Source organism: Exophiala spinifera, assembly GCF_000836115.1.
Source record: "Exophiala spinifera strain CBS 89968 unplaced genomic scaffold supercont1.3, whole genome shotgun sequence".
Taxonomy (NCBI): domain Eukaryota; kingdom Fungi; phylum Ascomycota; class Eurotiomycetes; order Chaetothyriales; family Herpotrichiellaceae; genus Exophiala; species Exophiala spinifera.
Genome location: NW_015622515.1, coordinates 3,384,937 through 3,411,818, shown reverse-complemented (window position 1 = coordinate 3,411,818; position 26,882 = coordinate 3,384,937). Strand labels below are relative to the sequence as shown.

Here is a 26,882-nt window from a genome sequence, read left to right as displayed (position 1 = left end):
CTCGAGATCATTTTACTCAGTAGTAGACCGAGCCGGATTCCAAATTGTAAAACGCTGCATATACTTCATACAATCATGGGAAAATCTTTCTATCAATCCTTCCAAGGCCCTTTTGTATCACATTAATTGGAAGCGTCGACATCAAAATTTTGAAACAGCTTCCAACACAGTCGGCGGACGTTCATGTGTCGAAATGTCTTGTAGTTGAGAGGACCGACATCCAAATCCTCTGGCTTGATGCCCGCTAAACCTCGTCTGTCAGCAAACGGTGCGACCACATTGGCAACGAGTACAGGAGTAGTAGGATCTTACCGTATTCAACGCCGACCTCTCCTCTGAAACGACCTACTAGATCAAAGTCTCGGGCATGCATCTCAAATGCTGAGCGCTCTTCACCACCACCGCTCGACACTTTGGCCGATCTGGAAGACTTCCTGCTCAACGTATATTTGTGGAAGGACAGCAGGTATTCTGTGACGGAATCTTCCATTTCTTGGATCTTGGCTTTGGCGTCGCTTAACGAATACATCCCGTCAGATTCCTTTGCACTCGTGCTGGCCAGGAGAACCAACGCGTGCTGTGTCCTCCCGAGAAATATCAACAGGATGAAAGCCAGGCAGAGTGCAATGTCAGTCCGTGCTTTGGATAAGTCCAAGTTGACCGCCATCTTGAACATCTTCTCATGCAGTGTTTCCAGTACTGATCTTGCTGCATCCTCGGCCATAGGAAGGATAACGCCCTTGAGGAATCGATTGATGGTTTCTGGCGCTATTTCAGCCTTCTCACTGAGCTCCGCCGGCCGACAACTCTCGAGATGCTTTTCCAACATTGGCCTGGCTTCAGGTGGGATTTCGAAGCTTCTCAAGAGCAAGTGTTCGTACCACAGCAAGCTCAACCCTGTCTTGAGAATACCATGTTCATGAATGTCCTTTCTGTAGTACTTGCCTATCCAACCGAGGATGTCTGTTTGGAAATTCTCCTCCTTGGAGGGGAAATATTCCATGGTCCAGTTTATCCAGCCCTTTTCGTCGCCCAGCACATTCTCAAAGATTGTGTTGATCTGGTGCTTCAGACTTTGTACCGGTCTCATATACTCTCCATTTTTGAAAAACACATTGATTGGTGGGCTCCATACTTGATGTTGACAGTAAATCTTGTTTCCACTGCCATCTTCCTTGATGCGATATGTGTGTTCAATCTCAGTGGTGAGCGCATGAAATTCCTGTACCATCACCTGCAATGGTGTGCCCACACCCAGATCTAGTGGGATCTTGAAAGGTTGTCGAGGGGATAGAGTGAATGCCCCTTTGGACATATATCGGAAGAGCTTGTCACGCCGCAATGATGAGGTCAATTCAACTGGGATATGATTAGCGCACTTCCCTTCCGCCAGAGGTCAACTTACGGGGGAAAATGATCGACTTGAGTCGTTCCCAGTCAGCATGGGCTCTAATGCATGTTTTGGGAAATTTCCGTCGCTCCTTGGTTAAACAGGTGTGACAAGAGGTTTGAAGATCGCACTGCGACAAGTCAATACTTATCTACTCTTGGACAGACAACAATACCTTTTCTCTCATAATGGTACAACGAAGGCAGGCTCCCACCCTTCGAACGTCACTGGCCTCTTTCCGTGCAGATGGTGATAGAGGTCTGGTGCGACCTCCTCGTTTCTCGCGCGAGCTTTGGGTCTGTGCATCCTCGGGGACTACTTCCTCCCGGACAGGACCTGCTCCCTCTTCGCCCATGTATAAATCTTCATGTCGAAATGGCAATGGGGCCCATGGCCCAGCCATGTGCGGATATCTTTGATGAGTGGTGGGAGAAAATCCGCGATCAGACACATATTGGGGTTGGCTTCCAACATATTGCTGAGTCTCAGCACTCGAGAAACGAACGTCGATACCAAGAACATCTATAAAGCACAAGTCAACTATCATTCTTCACTGTATAATTTGTGAGGCCTTACCTGTCATCTGTACATCTGGGTCAGAGGTACCACTGGACATGAAGCTTTGATACTGCCGCGGTCTCCCAGAGCCATTGGTTGCATGATGAGCTGAATTGTATGTCGAAATAGTCGAGTTTGTGGGTGTAGGCGGGTCGGGTGAAAGATGCCTCGCGTCGGCCAGGTAGCTGGTATAGCTAGTAGAAACAGAGTGCCCCAAGCTACCGTGGGAGTGTGCTGAGCGGCTACTGACGGGGCTTGAAGGGGCTGTGGCCTCGTTGTATCGATGTTGAGGAGCTCCAGGCTGGAGTTCTTCGGGAGGGATACTGGAATACCGCTGCCGCGGCCTATGTGCGAAGGTTGCCGGAGTCGATGAGACCCCTACCGGCTTAGGCTCAACCCGAAGAAAAGGAAGCTGTGCCTGGCGATGACCGCTTTGGCGACGGCGACGCCCCATGTGAACGTGGCTGGGTTATTGTCTAGATAGAATCAAAGTAATCAGCAAGGTTTGTCAAGTTGAAAGGCCCGTTTGCTTGATGCTCAATCGCCAGGCAGAGGCTGATGGATGGAGATGATACAGGTTCAGGCAACGAGGCAATTAAGCGAGGGATCCGAGCATGATATAAAGAGCCCCCCAGAGAACAGGTACTCACAATCTGTTGTCAACGATCATAGCATGCCCCGACTTGATCTGCTAGCCATCATGCCACGTCCAGACCGATTTCAAAGGACTCGGGGGCATTGCTGAGTGCGGCATGGAGGGCTCTGCGGTCAAGCTGCATGGCGGGGTAGCTTGTGCAAGGTCAGATGGCAGAAGAATGTTCATGTGCAACAAAGAGATGTTGACACAGGAAGTGGATGTATGGATTGAAGAAGCGAACTGGTCTGCAGAAGACCGGAAGGACTGGATGAAACCAATGCAGGGTCGAGTAGATGGAGGAGTGCATCCAGTCGGTTTCTATCCAACTAAGAGGTACTAATGCAAGGCAGACCTCACCGGTCAGGATATCTACCAATGGAAATTCAGCTCGTCCTCGACTGACAGGGGGCCAAATGCCCCCATGAACTGGCTCTCGCTAACCGCAACCCAGCTGAACACATGACAGAACGCGACAACGATGCATCGCCCTACATCGATCGACGAAATGTAATTGTGTAGCCGTCTTCGCCCACGCAGGCTTGTGAGGCTCTGCGACGATCGCGCCAGAGAGGTGCAAGCGAAGCTGGCCGATGGAGGGACAAAAGGATCCGTCAGCCATAGCCTCCACTACCCCTTTGTTAGGTATCTGTCAAGGAAAATATTCAAAGAGGAGATAGAACGCGGGATGCCAGAACATAGTTCTGCTGAAGTACCTTTCTTCGTATTCACTAGGTCTCTATTCGAGTGCTGTCTTGGTGACATCACCCGAGCCGAATGCTTCGTTTCTAGTGCCTGCAGACTGGTAACTTTGATCTCCCTTCCTTAGCATTCGGCCACGGTGGTGGAAGAGCAAAGGCATATGCTTGACTGAGGTTCGCAATCATATTTTCAGGATTGAACCGTCTCGATGCTATGCTATGCTTGATAAAATGCAGGGTATTCCTTTTCGCCTTCTCATGAAAGCCGTATCCGCCGAAAGAAAAACGCCGTTGGACTCCTCTTCGAGTACAACCCAAATTACATATCGTAATACCATAGTTCGAAAGTAGGCCGCTGCTCAGAGCCCGATGTCGTCCCCTTCAGACAGTGTACTTGGCCTTCGCTCTGGTGCTACCAGCGTGAGCCGCATCAGTATGACCGCTGAACTCAAGAACATCACTCGGTCCCAGTTGTAAGACCTCTTTGAAGCGTGCACCGATCTTCATCAATGTGTCCTTGCCACCAGCTTTTCCAGTAGTCCGAGTCCACAATCCAATTCTGTAGAATCCTTTGCGGACGTTCACAACAACGCCCATGATCTCGTTGTCTCCTTCGTCCTCGAGGGTCTCACCAATGGCGGCCAACTGCGTATGAAGCCACAGTTCATCAATGTTGATCAACTTCTTGTCCTTGAACGAGTACGACCATTTGCCGCCATGCTTGTTCTGAATGTCTTCCCATTCTGGCCGTACTCCCTTCTTGAAAAGGTGATAGTCGGACTTGAGACTGAGGTCGGAACACGCAGTGATGTTATTCTGAACGCAAAAAGTCAGATCACGATGTTTCCAGGACTCGGGCTATACATACATAGACTCCCCAAAACTCCTCAACTGTGTCGAAGGTGATAACTTCTTTTAGCAAGTCGTTCCAATTGTCTCCCTTTGACGACGGCGGCTTGGTGAACTAAAGACTGTCAGCAAGAACAAGAAAATTAGGGTAGCGCCACACACCCATAGACTCCAGGCATTGAGAAGAGGATGTTTGACATTGAAGTCATTGACGTCGTGGAAAACGGTCTTGATCTCGTCAGTCGTCGAGGGCGCGGTGTTTTCGTTTGAGACTGGTCCAGGAACAGGCTGCGGCATTTCAACTTGCGCCATATTGAAGATGTGATATTGAGTAGATTGTTCGGAGGAGTTAGAGGATTTGTGGAATAAGAATCGCAGGAGAATCTAAGCAGAAGAGAATTACTGTTATTGGCGATGCGAAGCTGTCGGTGGCAAACCGTAAACGAAGCCACCCGAAGAATTCAAGTAAATTCAAGTGACCTGCTATCTGAATTCGTAGGCAGCTGCTCTGCGAGAATAGAGACTTGAGAGCAGTAGAAGGTGTTGTCGATTTGCGTCTGCTAGGGAAATAATATCGCAGTTTCCTAAAATTCAATTGAGGCGACTATGGGCTTCCAAACGGGGCTAGCCTCATGTATTCATCTTCTGGCCGGCAGGTAACGGCTCCCGCATGGAACTTCGTGATTCTATTAACACGTCACATACCTGAGGTCAGGTACATATAATACGATTTATTGTGCTTCTGGTATATATCCAGTTATCATTCAATGATCTGAAGCATTCACCGGACGCCTTTCTATACTAAAAGAGATACAAGCCTTACAAAGGGTCCCTCTACGGGCACAGACGGAGGTTTGCTCCCCGCGCCCTTCTACGTGGCCAACTCATTTCGAACTATTGAGCCAACTAAGGAAACAGTTCCAGCCCAAACTGACTATGTTGACAACCAAGACTCGATGCTCCAATGGAACCAACTTGAAGTTGACCGCCTGGACAGCAGGCCATACGGCCCAGTTTGCCTTCAACCCTGACCAGTAACTCTTCTCGAGTTTCTTCTTTGGGTCACTGCCTTCGAGGAACGACATGCTGGACAGGAACAATGCAAGGTGACAGGTCGAAAATATGAGCTGATCTGCCGCTACTCTGGCAGCAATGGTGAGGTTGTGAGACTGGAAGTTGATGTGCTTTTGCAAAATTTGGTACCACTTGGTGGCTGCTGGTCCAAATATACCTGCTTGGGTCAATGTGAGATTCAGCAGAGGTATGATGTCGACTTACACCCTCCATAGAGCACCATGCGACCTGTTCGTGTCACATCATGGTTGCTGAATCCTTTCTTTTCAACTGCTTGCTGAGCCAGGGTATCACCGGCGCCGAAGAGTACCTACTTCAGTTAGTCTGAGCATGGACACCTGAGAGGGCTTCCGTACGGCAGTGGTGACGGCTTGAGTCAACAAAGGCCGTCTGGCCAGTCTGGCTTGATACCTAGGAGTACGATTTAGTAACCCACTCAGGAGTCTCCAGGTTGCACACATACCACCGCAACATGGCGTCCCGTGTTCTCGTTTGGCTAGAGATATAGTCGGAGTACTTCAGGGGGTCATGCTACTTTTTCGGTCTTGATAATAATTTTCTTAGTCCTCCCCCGTAACCCTGGTACAGAACAAAAGAAGTGAGATTCATTTACCCACAATGGTCAGGGGAGTATTTTCATCTGCGTCATTGCTATCGCGGCGAGATTGCGGCGGGATCGCCCTTTCTGGCTGAGCCGATGCTCGCTAAGATTTGCTGCTTCTGGACGGCGCGGATGCAGCCCCAATCACGTGACACACATTCTCACGCTCTTTAGGGCTTTTCTCGTCTTGGCGGAAATTTCACCGACCGCAGTTTTGTGGGCTTCGATTGACAAGAGTTAGCACACACCACAACCTCAACGACAACACCCAGCGCAACTTCGCCAATCCAGTCTTTTGCGCATAATCCGACAATATGGCTGATGCTCCTCGTGGACGTGGTGGTTTCGGTGACCGGGGCCGTGGTGACAGAGGTCGAGGCGATCGTGGCCGTGGACGACGAGGCCCTCGCCGTGGTGGTGCGAAATCCGATGAGAAGGAATGGCAGCCAGTCACCAAGCTGGGCCGTCTCGTGAAGGCTGGAAAGATTCAAAGCATGGAACAAATCTACCTGCACTCTCTCCCCATCAAGGAGTACCAGATCGTCGACTGGTTCTTGCCCAAGCTGAAGGATGAAGTTATGAAGGTAAGCCCGCGCACAACTTCTGCGACTAGTTAGTACGTCGAGGTCATGCAGGCCCTAACAGAAGTCTTCAGATCAAACCTGTCCAGAAGCAGACCCGTGCCGGTCAGCGAACCCGATTCAAGGCCATCGTTATCATCGGTGACAGCGAAGGTCACGTCGGTCTCGGTATCAAGACCTCAAAAGAAGTCGCAACCGCCATCCGTGCTGCCATCATCATTGCCAAACTCTCTGTCCTGCCCATCCGAAGAGGTTACTGGGGTACCAACCTTGGTGAGCCTCACTCTCTGCCTACTAAGGAGTCCGGAAAGTGCGGTTCCGTCAACGTTCGATTGATTCCTGCTCCTCGAGGAACTGGTCTCGTCGCTTCGCCCGCCGTCAAGAGATTGCTTCAGCTTGCTGGTGTCCAGGATGCATACACCTCGTCTTCTGGAAGCACAAAGACGCTGGAGAACACACTCAAGGCTACATTCGTGGCTGTCAGCAACACATACGGATTCCTGACCCCCAACCTGTGGAAGGAGAACAAGCTCGTCAGAAGTCCTTTGGAGGAGTATGGTGACGTTCTGAGAGAAGGCAAGCGCTACTAGGCAGTAGAACGGACATGATCCCAAAATAGTCTTTTGGCATTTTCCAGCGAGTACGAAAACTGCTTGAACTGGCGTATGGACGATGAGATCACGTCTGTACTTGAGAAATTCTATGGTTCTATGCGATTACATCGCGGTTCCCTTGGTGGCGTTCTTTTCTTTTCTCGTGTCTGCTGCAACCTATGGTTCCTAGGTATACGCTGAATGCTCGCAAGCAGCAAGTAGACGGAACTAGGGAGTTCCCCAACACATCGGTCGCACCGTTCCCAGCTGCGAACTGCAGCAAATGCTAGGTGAGGTAATCTGTAATCGAGACACGACCGCAACATCAAAAGGCGCCTCGCGCCTTGACACGGCTCGAAACTTCCTCGAGCGGATATACATCGCGAGTATTGGAGACTGGCCAGTCCCTGTGGCGTGATATCCAAGTTCCTCACTTCTAATCCTCCATGGCCATTTGCTCCATTGCTTTGATGGCGTTTTCTAGTTCTCTTATTCTCTGGCCAACCCTGCTCTGAATCTCTTTGCCCACTTCTGGGTCGCTTTCCTTAACAGCCTTTTCGAACGCGTCTTTCAGTGTTTGCAAAGCAGCTACCGCAGCCTCTCGGTCGTCCGCAGCATATACCGTCTTCTTCTCGGTCTCTTCTGCCGCGATCTCGAACTCGTCTCTTGCCGTCGCATACAGGTCAGTCAGATTTTCCATGAGGGCATCTGCTGTAGGTGACTGCGCCCGCAGTGTGGAGGACGTGTGGAAGGAGGAGCTTTGGAGGTAATGTCGTCGCCTCTCCGCAATCGATAGAGTCGATGCTGTATGTGGAGACGAAATAGCTCGTGTAGGTCGAAGAGACGGGATGGCGTTTCTAACCGGTGCGGCACCAATGGTGCGCAAAAGACATCTTGCAGCTGTCCTGGGATACATCTTGACGCACAGGAAGATGATAAAAACTTAAAATCGCGAAGAGAAGTGCAGGAACTCAATCAGCTATGCTCTTTTAGAATGAGGCGGGCTCCCAGCTGAGAAATGAAGCAGAATAACGGAGTACATACTCCGTACGGTAGTCAGCGCAGGAGGCATGACGTTGCCATGAGAAGTGCGAGTACGGAGGACTTCCCTCGTATTGTGGATATTTTCTGCTTCAGGTACAATGCGACCACCCATAAGCTTGCTCTGGTGGGAGCATGGGTACGAGGTATAACTTTGGCTCACTAGGCATGCCTCTTGTTGCAAGAACTCTCTTCTCGTATTCGTACCAGCCTCTACCCGGTCCTTCGACCTCTTGTCGCAGGTCCATCGAACACACTTCTCAGCCAAGAAAAGAGCCATGTGATATTTTCGATCTCAGTCGACCTCGCTTTCAACAGCGGAGCATCTGAAAAGGAGCCACTGACGGGTGAGTGCTATGCGGGTCTAATATGTCAAAGTAGATATTATTTGGAGGCGAATTTTTGAGCAAATAATCCCAGCTGGTGTAACGGTTAACATCGCCGGTTTTCATCGAAAACCACTATTGACTTAATAGTCCCGGCAGCTCGGTAAGCTCTCTCTACTAAACGCGTCCTCCATTACAAGCGGCTAACAAATTCGTACAGGGGTTCGACTCCCCGGTTGGGAATTCTTGATTTTTTGCCTTTTGTTTTTGGTCCAGGCTACTTACCTAGGTATCTTCTGTCTTTGGGTTTTGGACTTCGTTTTGTAACACACATCGTCAAAATATCAACGATAACTATAGATAAGGGAGAGTACTATCCGTACCGCTCAGTGCTGCATTTTCTCTTGGTGTTTAACAAGTGACTACCCAGTACCTAGAAGCTGGAACCTCGGTACTCCACATTCTGGCCTTGTACGGAGTAAACAGCAGAGACTTTGTTCCTGGTCGATAAGTTTACGACACCGTCCCCTATAATCCTTGCTGCAGAGAGAAAAGATAATACCAAAGTTTTGGCATACGGAATGATTTCAGTCGACTTCTCCTGCAGCTTCACGGATATTGTCTCCCCGAACCCGCCCACAAAGTGGCTTGGTGAGTCCTGACGTCGGAGTCTGCTGCTATTGACTTTTTGTGCCACGATGACGTCCCAATGACTATTTGTCTACCAAAGTCCGGAGCACAGTATTACTCTTGACACAGACTCCCACTTCCTACCAATCATGAAGCATGGCGGGTCAAGCACAAGGTCAAGGTGAAGTCAAACGTCATTTCCTTCAGTTCTTCCATAAATAATGACAGGCGTGTGAAGGCGCCTCTGCATTTGCTCTTCACCGACTCCTCTTTTCCGTCTCTCAATCTTCTGTCAAGCGCTCCAGAATACACCCAAACATTCGACGTTCTCGTCTTTACCTACACTACCGTCATCACAGTTACCGTTATACCCTTCCCCACCTCCAGAATGCTGGTAAGCACACCTAGAGTCGCCGTGCGGTCGACTCGCGCATTGAGGCTGCGACAGCCTATGCCCGTCCGACCTCGTCAGCCGCGCAATGCACGTTTTCAGTCCACAAACCCTGGCAAAGCTCCCCCTTCACCCTCGTCTCCATCCACAAATGATGCTCTTATCGGAGGTATTGCGGGTGGCGCCACAGCTTTCCTCGCGGTGTACCTTTGGTATTACTTCTCAGGAACCAAGTCTGTTGTCAATAGTGTTCATCAAGCTCGCTCTTATGTCGACTCGGCCTTCAAAAAGACCACTGAGACTGTGCCAGAACCCAACGAAGCTGTCGAGTGGCTGAAGGAAACGGTCAAGACCTATACCAAAATGATCCCTGGAGCTTCCAAGTATGTTGACTCCGCATTTGATGATCTTGACAAGATCAGAGAAAAGCATGGAGACGAGGTGGACCAGATCATCAAAGAGACATACGACGAACTCAAAGGCGTCACGAACAAAGGCTTCAGCGTTGAGGCAGTGTCAACGGCTTGGGACGTGATTCAGAAGTGCTTCTCGCGCATTTCAGCTCTCGCTGTTGACGCTAGCCAGGACATCCTCAATAACCACCCCCAGCTGAAGGAGAAATTCGGCGGCAGCTTCGAGCAATTGAAACAGCTTGGAGACCAGTATGGACCGGAGGCAAAGCAGATGGTAGATGAGACTTACAATCAGATCCGGGACATTTTGAAAGGAGGAATCGGCTTTGGCACTGTCGGTCAACTTCAAAAACTTCTGCAAGACAAAGTTCAACAGCTGAAGAAGTACGGCGATCAAGCGTGGCAGAAGGGCATAGAGCAAGCAAAGCCGATCCTGGATAAACAACCTCAGCTGAAAGAGCTTCTCGAGAATAACAAATCGACTTTATTGCAGGGGAACATTGGCGAACTGTGGCAAAAGCTACAAGAGGCTGCTAAGAACGGCAACACGGAAGATGTCGAGAAATTTGTCAAGGAACAAGCCAGCAACCTATCGCAGAAGTCTGGTGGTAGTGGCATCGAACAGTATCTTCACATGATTCCCGGTGGCTCTGAGATGGGAACCAAGCTGCAGCAGTTGCAAGAGCTAAGCCAAAAGCACGGAAAGGAAGCTGAGAAGCTGGTTAAGAGTGCAATCGACGATGTCACAAAGGTCTTGTCGCAAAAAGTCGAAGAGGGAAAAAAGCTGAAGGAAAATGCGAAAGAAGACGCGAAAAACTGATATGCCCAAGTCGTGGTATCTGTGCAGGAGCTATCGGGGGAGAGATTTGAGCAGTGCTTTGAACGACGTGGTATTCCCTTTCCCTGATATTGATATGATGGCTCCTTACGAACGGCTTCATTTCATTGCATGAGCATGGGATAGCTACAGTAGTTCAGTATATTTGCTGAATAAATAATCCTCAACCCACGTTACGTCAGCAGCGGAATTTCCGTAAATATTGTGTTGATCACCCCAAGGTTAAAATGAACACAAGGCATTAATCAATACAGAACAGCGAACGACCGATTTCAATTTAAGGTCCATAAGCGCAGGTTATTATACGTGAATCAAGTAGAGAATTACCACGAAACCATAACACAACTGTTATCTCGCGCCATGAGTACAGAACATTCGGCGCCTGGCCGACCACGACCCACCACAGTGACCGAACACCTCGCGGGCACATCTGAATCATGGCATGGCAAGATCACGCCAGATGGACCGTTTCCTCCACAAAGAGGCAGATATCACATGTACATTGGACTGTTCTGTCCATTCGCCCACCGTGCCAATCTCGTGCGGCATCTCAAAGGTCTGACGGAAGTTATCGACATATCCGTCGTCAAACCTTATCCCAAGGGAGACGAGCACGGCTGGCCGGGTTGGAGGTTCCCTGCCAGCGACGACGAGTATCCCGAGGCGACCGTGGATAGGCTGTTCGGAAGCAAGTTCCTTCACGAGGTTTATTTCAAAGCGGACCCGGAGTACAAAGGGCGATACACTGTGCCCGCTCTGTGGGACCGCGAGACTTCAACCATTGTCAACAACGAAAGTGCGGAGCTTCTCCGAGACCTCCAGACGTGCTTCAACACGCTTCTGCCACCAGAGTATGCCAAGGTCACGCTGTACCCGGAGCATTTGCGCCACAAGATCGACGAGGTAAGTGACTGGATGCAAACCTACCTGAACACCGGGGTGTACAAGGCTGGGTTCGCGCCGTCGCAAGAGGAGTACGATAAGAACGTGGTGCCGGTATTTGCGGCGCTGAACAAACTGGAGAACATGGTCAAGGAGAACGGCGGTCCGTATATTCTGGGCGAGGAGCTTACCGAGGTCGACATCAGAGCCTACGCGACCCTGATACGCTTCGACACGGTATATGTGCAGCACTTCAAGTGCAACCTGGGCACCATCAGGCATGATTACCCGCAGTTGAACAACTACCTGAAGAACCTGTACTGGAACGTTCCCGGGTTCAAGGAGACTACAGACTTTCGGCACATCAAGGAGAACTATACTAAAAGCCACCACGATGTGAACCCGAAGGCGATCACTCCCATGGGCCCTTTCCCACACATCGAAGAGGGCTACGAACGGGATCTTAGCAAGGTGAGGATCGGCGGTGTGTCCATGCAGGAAGTGGTGGAGTGGGAGAGGAAGCTCCCTGCGTGATGCTCTAAACGGGCCACTTCGCAACGCGATGCCACATTTCATTGCGACCTTCCAGACCCAAATCGAGAACGACTGTCAAGGTCGTGGCTAGTCTGAGGATCGTGCCGGGAGCAAGTGATCAGCGGTGAGGAGTTGTACGTGCAAGAGAGGAGTCGGGCGATAATGAATTGCTATGGCTCCTGGTCTGGAGATGGCTTATCTCGGTTTCCTATTGACACGGAGGACAAAACGCGTGCCTTCGAGATCTATGAACACTGAATGGTGGTCGGAGAGTGTGCCATGGAGCACACCAATCTTGACATGAAACGACGATAGCATAATGCTCTAGAGCGGAAGGCTAGAAGCATTCTTCACCGCCGACTTTGGTGGTTCAGAAGAAGAAATGGACGATTGATTGCTCGACGATTCGGCGTAGTCCACTGGAAGTTGGTAAAGCGGCTTTCTCCCAGTGTTAACGAAATGAAGACTTGGAGGCCCAATGAGCACTGCGAACCCCGAGGACAGGGGGAAGTTGACCAGTCGCGTAATTTAGCATTTCACCCACTAGGCATCTCAAGTCGCCATCCAGGAGCCTGTGAGGGTCCCTAACTGCTTCCAAAGGCACTCTAAGAGTATCTTAGGGCTTCCCAAGGGCCTCTAGGGCCTCTAGGGCCTCTAGGGCCTCTAGGGCCTCTAGCAAGTCGACTGCGCTAGGCGCCAGCACCAATTGAGCGCTTACTGACCGCCCGGAGAGACAAGATAATCAAATTTCTCTTGCGCGGCTTCAAACACCTGTCAGCAACCTCGATTTCGTCGACCAGAAGCAAGCAACTGCATTATTCGTGGTGAGGCTATTTTGTTTTCGTCAACGCGGCGTCCTAGATGGTCTCGGCCAAATAATTCTCAGCCACCGTCGCTGTCAGTGTCATTCTCGTGGCCTTCCCGAGTCTGAGAAATGGGCCAATGGACAATTCAGTCCAAGCCAGAAACGAAAAATGGACGTCTCTGCTACAACCTCGACCTGGTGCCAAACCTCTCTCAGTCTAGTTGGCGGCAAGGGACGACCTCAATCAGTCTCCTGGGCCCATCTCACCCCACAAGTCACACTGCACCCATGTCCTGGTGGCTCCTGGTGGCGGGCGCTTCCTCTGCTTCCAGCCTAACATGGTGGAGAGGGGACGCGACGACACCTTGCTCAGACTATCGTCAATTTCTGGCTTGTGCTCGCATTCCCAGCTCGTACTGAGTTGTGCAGCTTGGAAGAATTGATGCAAAGGCCCCTGGAAGGGATTCTGCAGGCGAGTTTCGGACCGCGCGTCGAAGGATACAACAGTGGAGGTAAGGACTATGGTAACAATATCTACCAACGGTTCGAGAACAACCAAGGGGAAGCCTCGCAGCTAGGGTTCCTGTCAATGCATGTGCGTGTTTATCATTCGACCCAATTTCACTGCGTCGCAAACCTCCATTTCCTCCTGGCTAGCATCGAGGCTAATGAGCTTGACAAGACTCTGATCGACACTGATGTCCGTTACCGCAATTCAAAGCCCAACCCTGGTCGTGCCTAGCCGCCAACTTCCGCAAGCTTCATCTCTGACCCCGGTCTTCAAGTGGTCCGTTTCCCAAAGGCCTTGTTGGCTCGGGGCAAAATTATGTCCGGCGTCTAATAGATACATGTTGCTCCGTTGCTAGCTAATGGGCGGTGTCATTTCGTTTGTTTGAACACCAGAGGCGACCTCGAGTCTGTCCTCCATCTCGCTTGATCACCACGCTTGATTCCGGGCCTGGTGGCCACTACCTTTAACGGAGCCATATCCCAGCTTGTGTTTCGATAATCCTTCTGGATTCCTACATTGATGTTTGCGAAGGTCGCCGGAAATCTGGATGAAATCGACATAAGTGGGAAGGCGCAAGGAGAAGACAGGAGCGGATAGGAACACATCGTGCGAGCGGAAGGAACTATGCAAGCGCCCCCAAGAGATACGAATGTCTCCCCTGGCATCAAATGCTCGGATTGCGGTCAAGATATCGATATCGCAGTCATCTCAGAGCATACATGCGGAACAAGCACGCCTGGTAACCTTGCACCGCCTTTTCCTACGAAGGCACGCGATGCTGACTTCTCCAGCGGTATCTCTACCCCAGCCATTTCTCCCTCGAACAGATTCATCCCAAAGCTTGGGCAAGCCGAGAGCTACAAGACCTCTGTTACCGAAGATTGATGCTGCTGCTGCTTGTTAGTGGCAACCTGGGTCCCATATCTTTGGCAGAAGCTGACAATGAGTTAGTTCGACCACCGGTCTTTCAAGGCGAGCTTACCCCGGCAAGTAGCGAGCATAGCTCAATGGTTTCACCGTTGAGTGCAGGTTCTGGGACACGCCCCCCATGGCCTGTCGTGCGCAAAGGTTCTTTGCCAGTCTCGCGCCGGCCACCGTCTCCGGAGCTCACGAACCTCGACTGTGCCTTTCCCCCGTTCCCTCTCCCATCACGATCCACTACGACCAAAAGAGACAGATCTGCGACCCAGAGAAGCGACACACTCCGTTCTCGGTCGAGAGATGCTTCTGCATCATCGAGGCAGCATAGCCGCGTGGGTCAATTGTCAAGAGCAGGGTCATCAAACAACCTACCTCAGACTGCCCAAGACGCTCAGCTCTCAGATAGACGCCGACCTTCGACGCCGTCAAGCAGAGCAGACTCGGTGAGCACGAGGAGCGACAGCCGCCAGCAAAGCCTCGAAAAGCTCCCCGAGCTTCAGATCACACCATCAGAAGAATCAATGCCGATGACGGCGTCACCAACCAAGTCGAATGAGATGTTTCAAGCCGGGAGAATTCCACCACCGCTCTTCAGAGCTAATACAGAACCACCCTTGCAACCATCAACCCCAGATCCTGGTCTGAGTGCTTTTAACTTCGGCACCAGCCAAAATACTATGATACAGCCAACAGAAACTAATAATGATTTAATCTTTAATTCGTCACGGATCGAGGATAAACAGAGGAATGACAGCCAGCCCTCTTACAAATCCAAGGCACCACCTCCGATCTCTGGCCATCCGACATTACCTCCTCTCAGCAAAATGAGATCGCCAACGGCCCCCCAGCCCGCTTCACCTGGCGTATTCTCAGCCACCTTTGGAAAGCTTTTTGGGCGTCGTCCGTCACAGTCAACCAACTCCCGACGGTCAGTCGTAAGGCAAGCCCTGAGTGACGAGCCAGACATCTACGAAGATCGCACCGACGGCCAAAGTGTGATTAGTCCCGACAGTGATAAATCTTTCCTAACGGCTGAGCCATCGCCAATGTTACCGGTTACCCCTTTGACCCCTGTGCACGAAGAAGCTCTCAAGGCACTTGAGGGAGAGATACCTGCTCCAACGGTTGCACCTGTGGTCGTTGTTGAGCCTGCCACGGAAGAAGAGGCCCACGAAAGTGCCCTTGTCACACCATTCGAGCCAATCAAGCATGCTCGGATTTCAACCATTGTGGAAGAACTTCCGGTCACTGTAATAGTTCCAGACAATGATAGTACGCGGCGAGACTCTACCGACTCTGCCTCCTCCTATGGGTCAATTGGGTTTTCCGAACATAGTTCCAGCTCAAGGTCTAGTTCACCTCAGATTGACTCTTTGCACCTTGATCCTTCTGAGACGCCGATTTCCGGCCAGCTTAAGACGGAGGACGTCGACGTTCCAGCACCTCTACGACCGCGGGTGCCACCAGTGCCTGCGGACGCAGCTGCCGAGCCCGCTCCCCAGCAAGGTGATTTATCCCCCCCCGAGAATCCGGTCAAGCCTGTGACGCCCTCGACACCCAAAGCCAAAAGCAAGGTTCCGAATAAAGGTATATGTCGGGGCTGCTCGAAGGTGATATTGGCTACACAGAAGTCGGTTTCCAGTGCGGATGGGCTGCTGAGTGGCAGATACCACAAAGAGTGCTTTGTCTGTCATACATGCAAGGCATCATTTCCAACTGCCGAGTTTTATGTCCACGATGATCACCCTTATTGTGCATATCACTACCACGAGTTGGAAAACTCGCTTTGTGCGACATGCGGCAAAGGAATCGAAGGCCTCTATATGGAAACAGCAAACGTGGCGGGTCGAGGCAAGGAAAAGCACCATCCCGAGTGCCTCAAATGTACAACCTGTCATGTACGGCTGGATCACGACTACTTCGAACTGTCGGGCCGGGTGTACTGCGAACGGGATGCGTTCCGACTTGCTAGCCTGCCGAAATCGCGAGACAATATGCCCAGTCGTCCGAGTCCCTTGATTCGGGAATACATCAGCAGCGGACAAGATCCGGGGATGGTCAAGGGAAGAAACTTCCCGGAACGGAGGGTGACCAGGTTGATGAACATGACATGAGTTTACGTTGTCAAATTGCATTACAGTACATTACGATTTAGCGGGTGGCGCGCTTGGGAGCGTTTTGATAGGAATGGAAGCCTTTCCCGTGACAAGACAATGATGTTCTGCAGGCCAGATGTCAGAATGGTCTCAGGATTACACGACGTGAGACGGGGTCCAGGGTTACCAACAGCATGTCAGAATAATTCCTGCAGAACGGCTAGGGGCTCTGCAAGAAGCCCGCTCCTGTATGTTGTTCGCTGGATTGAGAAGACCCTGGTGAGTGTTGTCAGTGGAGCAGTGGATGTATCTCACGTATAATAAATATCCTTCGAAAGTAACTACTTGCGTGGAATCGCCAATCGTGCAGCTAGCTCTCTCTTCATTCCAGTTTGATTCCTTCGGGTGTCATGCAAGCTAGGGCGGTGACTGTGTGACACGAAATCGGAGCCAACCAGGCCAGTAGTCTGTTCTGCAGATGTGTCGGTCTGCATGCTTGGGCGCGGATCGACAAAGGCATTTCCAAGAAGCACATGTAGATGCGGGAATACACGGATCTTCGGTCACAAACACGAGATGCCGAGATCTGAGATCGAAGATCTGTACGTCTAGGTGTCTGAAAATGCATGCACAAAGGCCAGAGACATGTGATCAGCGGCGTTGCGAATGGGTGATTACTCAGACGGTGAGAAAGTAGAGGTAGGACGAAAAATGGAAATGAGGGCCAGCGCCCTCGGGAGATGGAAGGACTGTTTGTTGGGAGATTGGCTGGGATTCAGCCAGATAATGAAAGGACTGATTTGGACGGCCTGTGAGTGGAATGATTGGTCTGTCGCGGCGAGAAAAAGACGGGCGACACTGCGGACGGCGCATACTCTTCTGCAGGCCGAATGCAGTCTTTGAAGACCGGCGCTTTTGCGTGGAACCCATTGTCAGGTGCGAGGCAAGACGGTACGGACTCTCAGACGAAGGGAGTACAGAGAATTTGGGCCTGGCTGTTTCCCTATCGAGGAATGCAGGGATCGATTTCCGGGAGGACATGTCAGCTTAACAGGCCACAGAAAAGCGAGAATTGGTTGATAACTGTAAATTGTAATGCCCCTCGGTGGTGGTTTCTGTTGTTCTCGCTTATCGATTACGAGGGAGGGGGAAGAACGAGGGCGCAGATAGTGCCAAAAGGCCAGTGTAACTAATCATTTCCCTGCCCCTCGTCCACAACGAGAACCAGATGTCCATGATAGACTCTGCTTCACTACCCTGACGATTTGTGTCCTGACCCATCTGAAGATTCCGCAGAGATAACGAACCCGTGGGCCACCTTCGCCCAGAGATTACGGAGAAGGGAGAATATGGAGTCGGGGGCTTTGCTGTCCTCTTCGTTTTCGTTCTCGTGGGCCCGTTCCTCGCTCTTCCGGGCGTATCAATGGCTGAGGGTTTGGCGGTGAGGGTATACGAGACAGCCTGTCCTGTTCCCATTAGTCACGCGAGACAGGACAGCATCCCACACTATCGTGGAGGGTGGAAGAGAGGGAGACCCGGGCTGTGGACATGCTGGACACGCAACATCTCGCTGAATATTGGGCAACTGGACAACAATGGAGACGTTTGTACGGAGTCGGGCACAGCACACGATGAGCACTAACGAGTAAGGGGAGAATCTGCGGGAGGACGGAAGACGGAGGACACCAGAAGGTGGAATTGTTGCCCGTGCTTGGTGCCCGTAGACTTTGTTACATACAGTATGGGAGGCAGCTCTCTCAGGTACCCGGTGGGCTCTTCTTGGGCCGGTGTTTATGCGCAGAACTCGACTCCTGTACGTTCCGGATCTCTATGGATACCTGTTGATAGGGAACTTACAAAACTAGGCAGCTTTTCCCCGTCGTGTTTCTTCCCTTCTCTTCTTTTCTCCCTCTACACTCAACACCTCAACAACCTCACACTACTACTACAACAACAACAACAACAACAGCTCAGATCGCTGCCCGGCGGTGGTCTTTACCCTCCATCCTTCCGTTGCATCCATCAGATCACTTTCGAGTGGTCTGCCCAACCGCCAAGACGTTTTCCAACTTGTTGCCCTCGTAAGTGCCCTGTCCCCCATTTGTCTGCCCCTCGTCGTACGCCCCAAATGAGCCCTGGTCAGAGCCCTGGCCGCGCCCTGCCGCTCCCTACCAAACTCGTGCTGGTACCTGCATGTCATCGATCCCGGATACTCCCACGTCAAAAAGGCGCCTGGCCCTGGTTAAATCGTGCTGCGTCTGGTCCGATTTCGACATACACATGCGGGTGCCCGCCCGTATGATCCACTTACATCTTTTCCATCGGCGACAATGCCAGTCTCGATCCAAATGCTCACATTCACATACCTCGTTTTCCCAATGTTTGCTTTCGCGATGGCTGCTGATGTGTCAAATCACAGGTCTCACCACCCGTTCAACGGTAGCCGACGCTCTTCCCCTCCTGGAGGAGCATCGGAAGCACCCAAAACGCAGTAAATTGGCTATAAAATAGACCGCTGCGTCTAAAACCTTCAAATTCTTTTCCAAGACTTCTTTGGCCAATTTCACGCTATTCAAAAGGACGCCATGGCACCTCACGCGGAAGTCGGCGTCGGCTCCATGAACGGGTACAGTGCGACTCAGGCAACGGCAACATCCTCCCCCAAGGAACTTTTCACCGTCGACTCGCCCAATGTCAAGTACACCGATGACAAGATCGAGAGTAAGTATGTCTATCGCACCACCGCCGTCACCAAGGGCGCCGATGGTAAATACAAGGCCGCCCCCAAGGAGACGGTCTACGATTTCCAGGTCGAGCGCAAGGTCCCCAGGACTGGTATGATGTTGGTGGGATGGGGTGGCAACAACGGTTCCACCGTCACCGCAGGTATCATCGCCAACCGTCGCAACCTCGTCTGGGACACCCGTGAAGGTCCTCGCGCCGCCAACTACTACGGCTCCGTCATCATGGGCTCGACCATGAAGCTGGGAACCGATGCCGAGACGGCCGAGGAGATCAACATCCCCTTCCACAATGTCTTGCCCATGGTGCACCCCAACGACCTCGTCGTGGGAGGATGGGACATCAGCAGCTTGAACATTGCTGCTGCCATGGACCGCGCTCAGGTCTTGGAACCCACCTTGAAGGCCCAGGTGTACAAGGAGATGGCCCAGATGAAGCCATTGCCAAGTATCTACTACCCTGACTTCATTGCCGCCAACCAGGGTGATCGTGCAGACAACGTTCTGCCGGGTCAGAAGGCATGTTTGGCTCACGTGGAACAGATCAGAAAAGACATCAGGTACGTAAAGCTCAATTGACACTTCCGCGACTTATCTGGGGTGCCAGGGCGTAGCACAGAACGCCTGCTAACATCTTCCCGTACAGCGATTTCAAGGCGCAGAACAACTTGGACAAGGTCATTGTCATGTGGACCGCCAATACGGAACGTTATGCCGATATCATTCCTGGCGTTAACGACACTGCCGAGAACTTGCTGAAGGCTATCGAGTCCGGCCACGAAGAAGTCTCTCCTTCGACCGTCTTTGCCGTGGCTTGTATTCTCGACAAGGTCCCTTTCATCAACGGCTCTCCTCAGAACACCTTTGTGCCTGGTGCCATCGAGCTTGCTGAGAAGCACGGTGCGTTCATCGGTGGTGATGACTTCAAGTCTGGCCAGACGAAGATGAAGTCTGCCCTGGTTGACTTTTTGATCAACGCCGGTATCAAGCTCACCGCAATCTCCAGCTACAACCATTTGGGCAACAACGACGGCAAGAACTTGTCGTCGCAGAAGCAGTTCCGCTCCAAGGAGATTTCCAAGAGCAACGTTGTCGACGACATGGTCGCAGCCAACACTGTCTTGTACAAGAAGGACGAGCATCCTGATCACTGCGTTGTCATCAAGTACATGCCAGCCGTGGGCGACAACAAGCGTGCTCTCGATGAGTACTATGCTGAGATCTTCATGGGTGGCCACCAAACCATCAGCATCTTCAACGTGTGCGAGGACTCTCTGCTCGCGTCGCCATTGATCATTGATTTGGTTCTTGTGGCCGAAATGATGACTCGTATCTCCTGGAAGAGTGAAGCAGCTGGCGACTATAAGGGTTTCCATAGTGTGTTGAGTATTTTGAGCTATATGCTGAAGGTGAGTTATCGACCTGGAGACAATATCTTCTCTAGACACATTGGCAAAAGAGACTCGAAACTGACATTCTACCTTGTCATAGGCACCACTCACCCCTCCCGGCACCCCTGTTGTCAACGCCTTGGCCAAGCAACGAGGTGCCTTGACCAACATCTTCCGTGCCTGCGTCGGTCTTCAACCTGAGTCCGACATGACCCTTGAACACAAGTTGTTCTAGGTCAGTGTTTGACAGACTATCTCGGGTCAAGATTGCAAGTAATGTGTGTCATAAAAAATCTCATGACAGTCTTGTGTCGCGGTGGTGAGCCCTAATTTAAGGGGAGATCAGATACCATGGAGCGAGGGTGGCTAGACTGCTTTATGGGATTTTTTTATGTCGGATTTCTTGCATTGCGAGCAGAGCTGCAGCGGCCACGGAAGGGCTTGGTCTTGGTTTTGATTCTCCCCACGGCCTTGAACAAAGTTTCGAGAATGCTTGTGGGCTTCATTCGTTGCACAATCCCTCGATTGTCCCTGCAAATTGCACAGAGGTTGTTTCTGTTTTTTGTGATTTGACGACAAACTCCAGACATTCTTTTAAAGGCCATAATCAGTACAAATAGCCTGAATACCACACAGAGAGACTACCTACCTAATAACGACTTCTACTATACTTGCTTTGTTCATTCTGCACACACCGATTAATGCCTTATACAAAGACGGGTTGTGTTTAGTTGTGCACTATACTCCATCGTAGTTCCCTCCGCACTTGGCCCGTCTGCTACGGTCGAGTACTTAGGTCATCGATGCCATTCCCTCTCTTCATTCGGAACCCGCCTGTTTAAATCTATTCATGCACTTATTTGTCCTTCGACAACGCCGACTTCAGCCAAGGCACGCTTCTCACGAATTTTTCCATCGCGTTTCTCCAGAATTCTCAGCAAGATCGACAGCACCATAAGCGCAACGCCAATAGAAGCTGCACCAATGAAAGCCGCATGGAACCGTGGACCGAGTGTTGTCCTCCAGACGGTGTCGGTCCACCAGATCGATTGAATATAACTAAACATATTCGAGCAGGCGATCAAAAAACCTCGCATTTCGTGGTCGTGCGGGATCAGATCCGAGTACCAAGCGTAATATATGCCAGGCACCCCGGCGGCTGAATAACTCAAGTAGTACGCCGCAAACCTCAAACCCTCAGACACATCCCACACGGCGAGCACGATGCATGCAAACACGGTAGGCGTCTGCATCGCGATGATGGCCTGCCACCGTTTACCACGCAAGAGGGGAGAATCTGTGATGATGCCGGCGGCGATCTGCACCACGACCGCCACGGCATACTGACCCGTCGGCCACACGTTGATCTGGTAGATGGTGTGGTGTGTCGCCTTCAGCCACAGTGCGTAGACGGGTTGGTAGATGGGAAAACTCGCCTGCACAAGAAAGTAGCCGACCGGCAGCACCCAGAACTGCCACTGGGCCATGATCTTGAAGATCTTTGTGCGGTTCCACGCGGCTGCACCGAGCGGCTTCATGCCGTCGGCGACCAGTCTCTCGCGCGCCCACGCGGCCTCGTCCTTGGTGATGTAAAAGGCCCTCGTGGTCTCGGGGAAGTCCGGGATGAAGAAGAAGGCCATCACGCCGATGGGCAGGCTGATGATGCCGCAAATGATGTACAGCCACTGCCACCCTTGGTGACCCAGGCGGCCGTCGAGGCCTTTGTACGCCCCTGCCTGGAGGTACCCGCTGAACATGCCCGCGAGGCTCGCGGTGGAGTAGAAGATGGTCATGCGCTTACCGCGCTCGCGCTTCGTGTACCACGAGCCGATGATGTACACCATGGTGGGAAAGTATGTGCCCTCGCACAAGGCGATGAGGAAGCGCATGGCGTACAGCTGCGACGGTGTCTTGACCGCGGACGAGCAAAAGGTGAAGACGGACCACAGGATCTCCATGACCGGGATGAAGTAGGACGGGCGCACCTTTGACGCCAGAATCACCGCCGGGAGTTGGCTCACCACGTATCCCGCGGTGAAGACGTTGCCGGCGTAGGTGAGCTCGTTGCCTTCCATGTGCAGTGACTCTTTCATACCCGAGACGTATGCGTTGTTGATGTTGGATTGGTCCAGGTTTTTGCTGAAGTACCCAAGGCAGGCAATACTCAGCAGGAAGACGTCGAGTTTGAAAATGAACCATTTCTCGTGCTTGGGCCGGTCGGGATCATCCCAGGTGTACCGTTGGATGGTCCGCAGCACGCGGCGTGCTTTGCTTTTGGGAACGTCAACAAGCCGCTCATCCTGCGAAGGGACTGAGTCCGTGTTGCTGTCTTTGTCGGCGACGACTGTGGTCTCCAAACTGCCTTTCGATTCCAGCCCCGGCACCGGCCCCGGCCCCAGGTCGGCTGTTGCTTTTGACATGTTTTTGGCAGATCGATCGATGACTCACTAGGTACGTCTCGTGTCGGAATGATATTCTGCTGGGGAGGGGAACTACTGAGGTGATCGATAAATCGCTTTCACACCTGTTGCAACTATTGATAGTCGATAGCGAAGTTCAAAAGGATACCTACCATTGAACCTGCGGTGCATTTGTATAAATACAGCCCACAAAGTTCCAGGCAAATGCTCCAGATTCAGGATCCGGTTCAGTCCCATGTCCGTCTGCCGATGTGAAGTGCGACTTTTGGACAATGCAAATATGGCGACATAGTGGACATTCGTTCCATCATCACCACGACCGCCGGCACCACGAACGCGTCGATACCTGGATCCCCACGGCCAATTGAGACTATAGCACCACTAATCAGTGTACATAAGACGACGCTTGGTCTTTCTGAGCCGACTCCGCATACCAGCCTCCATCTTGCCCGGTTTTATGCACCACTTGCGCACTGTTATACAGGGTGTCACGGGAGACACCACGATTTTCATATCGTTATCTCCAGCGAACGAGATGTGATAAGCGTGGCAGCTAATGTTGAAGCCTTCGTAAGCTTTGTTGGGTTGGGTTGGGTTGGGTTGGGTCTTTTGTCGATGGCGACATTCCACGTGCTGATGGCGCATACTGGACGGCAATTTTCTTTGCTGATCCTCTGTTCTTGCCGTTACGTTGGGCATACCAGCATCTGGACCTACCTTACTAAATACCAAGGTAATATACCCAGGGTATGGGTAGGTATTGTACCTCGTAGAGGTTTGAACTTTGAAAGGAAGGTATCTTATCTACCTGGGGTACATGAGCGAGACGTGCCGTGACGGCGGGATAGGTCGCATGCTTACGAATGCTACTTATAGGGTGAATGGTGATCGGTGTATCTGGAATACCGTACCTACTGAAAGAGGTTTGGTTTGGTTTGGTTTTGGTTTTGATGACAAAAGAATTGCAAGGTATGCTACCTACTCTACCTGGAGTTAGTTATCCGTCCGGTGCGTATCTCCCTACCCATCCGCGAGCCGGTGTCGCAGTCAAAAAGTACGCGGGAATAAAAGGAATAATTAACCGGATCAGTATGTTCTAGACCTCTGGAGAAGAAATAACATCGCGTGCCGGAGGGGAGGGTCTGGAGAAGAAATGCAACGATGAAGATGATGATTATATCGCCGATAAGAGAGAGTCTCTACCGGGAATGGAAGATACCAAAGATCAGGTCCACGAGACGGTCACAGGAACGAGTATCCTTCACACGGAACCTACCTACCTAGGTAATGGGTAACGTTGATACTGTAGTTTTGTGCCGTGGGTTGTACACTCTACTGCCTTTCTTGACCGAGGAGCGTTGGACGTCCTGCCGGACCAACTATATCAATGAAATATACACACATGATGATGTCCATAGGTAGGTATGTTATGACCCGGTTGAACATTCATTTTTCTAGGACCACTCTCAGTCATTGATCGCTTGATGAATTGAACGTACGTTTTCAGTATGGATGTATATGATAGGGCTCGAATGACTTCGTTCGTTCTTTCTTTCGATCTTTCGTGCGTCGTTCGTGCTTTCGTGCCTTCGTTTTCCTTTGTTTTTTTTTTTTTTTTTTTGGCCAGGGGAAAATCCCCGTCATCTTTTGCTGTCCCGGCTGTGTACCGCAAGTACCTAGGTACGTAGGGCTGTCTGTATACATATCTCATCGCGAGGCCAAGGTAGTGCCGTTGGTTCCATTCGTGCCATTCTCGGCAGCGGGCTTCGTGTCTGCCGACGACGACTCCGCCGGCAAGTTCTCGCGCACCTTGGGCAGGATGTACCGGCCGTAGTCGATGGCGTCGTTCAGGTTGTCGTAGCCGCGGATCGAGATGAGCTCGCAGCCCAGTTTGACGTAGTCGAGGATCGAGTCGACGACGGTCTGGTACGAGCCGACCAGGGCGGTCGAGGCGCCGCGGGCGTTCGTGGCGGTGACGGTCGGGTACCACAGGGCGCGGTCCTGGACCTCGCCCCGCTTCGCGATGTCCAGGAGCCTCTGCGACCCGACGTTCTGCGGGGGCGGGACGTCGGCGTCGCCGGCCTTGCCGGCCTTGACGCCGCCGAAGATGCTCTGTTTCTGGGCGGCGTTGGCCTCGAGGGCCGCGAGCGTCCGGTGCGCCTTCTCCCAGGCCAGGTCGTCGGTCGGGGCGACGATGGGCCGGAATGTGACCCAGATGCGCGGCCGGTCCGTGGGGGCGCGGCCGGCCTTGTCGGCGGCGGCGTAGATCTTGTCGATCTGCTCCTTGGTCTCCTTGAGCGGTTCGCCCCACAGGCCGAAGATGTCGGCCAGGGAGCCGCCGACGCGGTAGGCGTCCTCGGACGAACCGCCGACCGACACGGGGATGCTGTGGCCGTTGACGGGCCGCACGAGGTTGCGGAACCCCTTGAACCGGTAGTGCTCGCCCTCCCAGTCGAACGGCTCCGGCGACGACCACGCCCGCTTCAGGATGCGGATGTACTCCTCCAGCCGGGAGTAGCGCTGCTCCTTGGTCAGGAAGTCGCCCTCGCGCGCCTGTTCGACGTCGCTGCCGCCCGCGATGAAGTGCACCACCGCCCGCCCGCGGCTGAGCTGGTCGAGCGTCGCGAGCGCCTTGGCCGCCACCGTCGGGTACAGCGTGTTGGGCCGCACCGCGATGATGATCTTGAGGTTGCGCGTGTGCGAGGCTATCGTCGCCCCGACCGTCCACGGGTCAAAGTACGACGAGTCGTACGGCACAAGCGTGTAGTTGAACGCATAGTCGTCCAGGTTGCGCGCGTACCGCTCCAGGTAGTCTGGGTCGATGCTCGCGCCTGGGATCGGCTTCAGCTCCGTGGACGCGTTGAGGAACGTCGCGCTGATGAATTCGACCGGCATCTTGAAACGACGGTCTTTCTGGGTTTCTGGGTTTCTGGGTTTCTGAGGGAGGGGGGGGGCCGGCGGCGGAACTTTCGGTTCTCTTTGGTCCTTTTTTGTTTCTCCCCGTGACTTGGGCTGACTCTGTTGGCTATCCGACTCGAGGAGGGGGATGATCAGAGTGCGTTGAAGGGTTCAGAGAGAAGTGGGAGACGTGCAAGGGTACTTACACACCCTTGGTCTGGTCCCTCGTGAGATCCAGCCAATATGGCGACATATGGTCAAACGATGACGCCTTATCATATCAAATCGGCCAGCAGCCAATACCATGGACGTGAAGATAACCTGATCGAAGCTCGCTTGCTAAGCATTTTCGAAAAAGCAACTTTGTACTTTTCACAATATGCGTCCTCGTTGTTCATAACATCTGGAGTACGTGCATCTATATCCATGGCGTGACTTTGGACTGTGAAGGAAAGGGGCCTCACCTGTTCCCGCCTGCCGGTATCGGTGCCGCCTGGATTGTTAGTCAGTCGGGACTTGGGTTCGGACTTATATGCAGTACCATATGGCGTTTGAGGTGCAGCATCCGGCCGTCAATCTACAAGGCTCCGTTGGTGTTGTCGAGAAAGAAAATCTCGAGTCATGTACGTGTGGTGAGGATATAAATGAGGACAAAAATATTTGTTTAATCGGCCCTGGGACTGGACGGGCCTCCACACTGCCAAATGCCACGAACCCCCAGATCATTATTTCCTTTAGCGACACCTCAACCTCACCCCGTCCTACTCATCGTTGCTTGGCTACTTTACTATAATGTAAACATCTGAAAGAAAGCACAGTCACATAACGTTATGTCCTATAGTAGAACGAGGACATGCTGCCGCCCAGACAGCACAAAGCTTCCTCCATCAGTCAGATTAAACGAAATAGCCGACAGAGCGTGTAGGATTGGTTTCAAGCCTCGGCTCAAACATCCCCAATATCTCTAGATCCCTGCCTCACCTCCTCCCGAGATCGTGGATGACCGTATCATAGATGCCTTAGTTCATTTGGCGGACCAGAGGCTTCAGGTTTGCTGTGGACG

At 52.1% G+C, this 26,882-nt stretch overlaps 11 protein-coding genes across 11 annotated transcripts; 5 read left to right on the top strand and 6 right to left on the bottom strand.

Moving 5' to 3' along the window:
- Nucleotides 1–122: 122 nt before the first annotated feature.
- PV08_04980 (uncharacterized protein) lies at nucleotides 123–2,402 on the bottom strand (the record flags this gene model as incomplete). Its single annotated transcript, XM_016379324.1, has 5 exons — nucleotides 123–244; nucleotides 313–1,359; nucleotides 1,406–1,520; nucleotides 1,566–1,912; nucleotides 1,967–2,402. The coding sequence occupies 5 exons, from the start codon at nucleotides 2,400–2,402 to the stop codon at nucleotides 123–125; spliced, it is 2,067 nt and encodes a 688-aa protein (XP_016238001.1).
- A 1,262-nt stretch (nucleotides 2,403–3,664) lies between these two features.
- On the bottom strand, nucleotides 3,665–4,444 carry PV08_04979 (uncharacterized protein; the record flags this gene model as incomplete). The annotated part of the gene is made up of 3 exons (XM_016379323.1): nucleotides 3,665–4,099; nucleotides 4,152–4,247; nucleotides 4,295–4,444. 3 exons carry the CDS (start codon nucleotides 4,442–4,444, stop codon nucleotides 3,665–3,667), a joined length of 681 nt encoding a protein of 226 aa, XP_016238000.1.
- A 572-nt stretch (nucleotides 4,445–5,016) lies between these two features.
- On the bottom strand, nucleotides 5,017–5,680 carry PV08_04978 (uncharacterized protein; the record flags this gene model as incomplete). Its single annotated transcript, XM_016379322.1, has 4 exons — nucleotides 5,017–5,363; nucleotides 5,411–5,516; nucleotides 5,563–5,617; nucleotides 5,670–5,680. 4 exons carry the CDS (start codon nucleotides 5,678–5,680, stop codon nucleotides 5,017–5,019), a joined length of 519 nt encoding a protein of 172 aa, XP_016237999.1.
- Nucleotides 5,681–6,121: 441 nt separating this feature from the next.
- Nucleotides 6,122–6,978, top strand: PV08_04977 (40S ribosomal protein S2; the record flags this gene model as incomplete). Its single annotated transcript, XM_016379321.1, has 2 exons — nucleotides 6,122–6,391; nucleotides 6,463–6,978. 2 exons carry the CDS (start codon nucleotides 6,122–6,124, stop codon nucleotides 6,976–6,978), a joined length of 786 nt encoding a protein of 261 aa, XP_016237998.1.
- Nucleotides 6,979–7,417: 439 nt separating this feature from the next.
- On the bottom strand, nucleotides 7,418–7,897 carry PV08_04976 (uncharacterized protein; the record flags this gene model as incomplete). The annotated part of the gene is made up of 1 exon (XM_016379320.1): nucleotides 7,418–7,897. One exon carries the CDS (start codon nucleotides 7,895–7,897, stop codon nucleotides 7,418–7,420), a length of 480 nt encoding a protein of 159 aa, XP_016237997.1.
- A 1,469-nt stretch (nucleotides 7,898–9,366) lies between these two features.
- Nucleotides 9,367–10,602, top strand: PV08_04975 (uncharacterized protein; the record flags this gene model as incomplete). The annotated part of the gene is made up of 1 exon (XM_016379319.1): nucleotides 9,367–10,602. One exon carries the CDS (start codon nucleotides 9,367–9,369, stop codon nucleotides 10,600–10,602), a length of 1,236 nt encoding a protein of 411 aa, XP_016237996.1.
- A 378-nt stretch (nucleotides 10,603–10,980) lies between these two features.
- Nucleotides 10,981–12,036, top strand: PV08_04974 (uncharacterized protein; the record flags this gene model as incomplete). Its single annotated transcript, XM_016379318.1, has 1 exon — nucleotides 10,981–12,036. The coding sequence occupies one exon, from the start codon at nucleotides 10,981–10,983 to the stop codon at nucleotides 12,034–12,036; it is 1,056 nt and encodes a 351-aa protein (XP_016237995.1).
- A 1,940-nt stretch (nucleotides 12,037–13,976) lies between these two features.
- PV08_04973 (uncharacterized protein) lies at nucleotides 13,977–16,387 on the top strand (the record flags this gene model as incomplete). Its single annotated transcript, XM_016379317.1, has 3 exons — nucleotides 13,977–14,091; nucleotides 14,144–14,251; nucleotides 14,304–16,387. The coding sequence occupies 3 exons, from the start codon at nucleotides 13,977–13,979 to the stop codon at nucleotides 16,385–16,387; spliced, it is 2,307 nt and encodes a 768-aa protein (XP_016237994.1).
- A 2,567-nt stretch (nucleotides 16,388–18,954) lies between these two features.
- On the top strand, nucleotides 18,955–20,736 carry PV08_04972 (uncharacterized protein; the record flags this gene model as incomplete). The annotated part of the gene is made up of 3 exons (XM_016379316.1): nucleotides 18,955–19,670; nucleotides 19,757–20,519; nucleotides 20,602–20,736. 3 exons carry the CDS (start codon nucleotides 18,955–18,957, stop codon nucleotides 20,734–20,736), a joined length of 1,614 nt encoding a protein of 537 aa, XP_016237993.1.
- Nucleotides 20,737–21,349: 613 nt separating this feature from the next.
- Nucleotides 21,350–22,921, bottom strand: PV08_04971 (uncharacterized protein; the record flags this gene model as incomplete). Its single annotated transcript, XM_016379315.1, has 1 exon — nucleotides 21,350–22,921. The coding sequence occupies one exon, from the start codon at nucleotides 22,919–22,921 to the stop codon at nucleotides 21,350–21,352; it is 1,572 nt and encodes a 523-aa protein (XP_016237992.1).
- A 1,707-nt stretch (nucleotides 22,922–24,628) lies between these two features.
- Nucleotides 24,629–25,816, bottom strand: PV08_04970 (uncharacterized protein; the record flags this gene model as incomplete). The annotated part of the gene is made up of 1 exon (XM_016379314.1): nucleotides 24,629–25,816. The coding sequence occupies one exon, from the start codon at nucleotides 25,814–25,816 to the stop codon at nucleotides 24,629–24,631; it is 1,188 nt and encodes a 395-aa protein (XP_016237991.1).
- Between the last annotated feature and the right edge of the window lie 1,066 nt (nucleotides 25,817–26,882).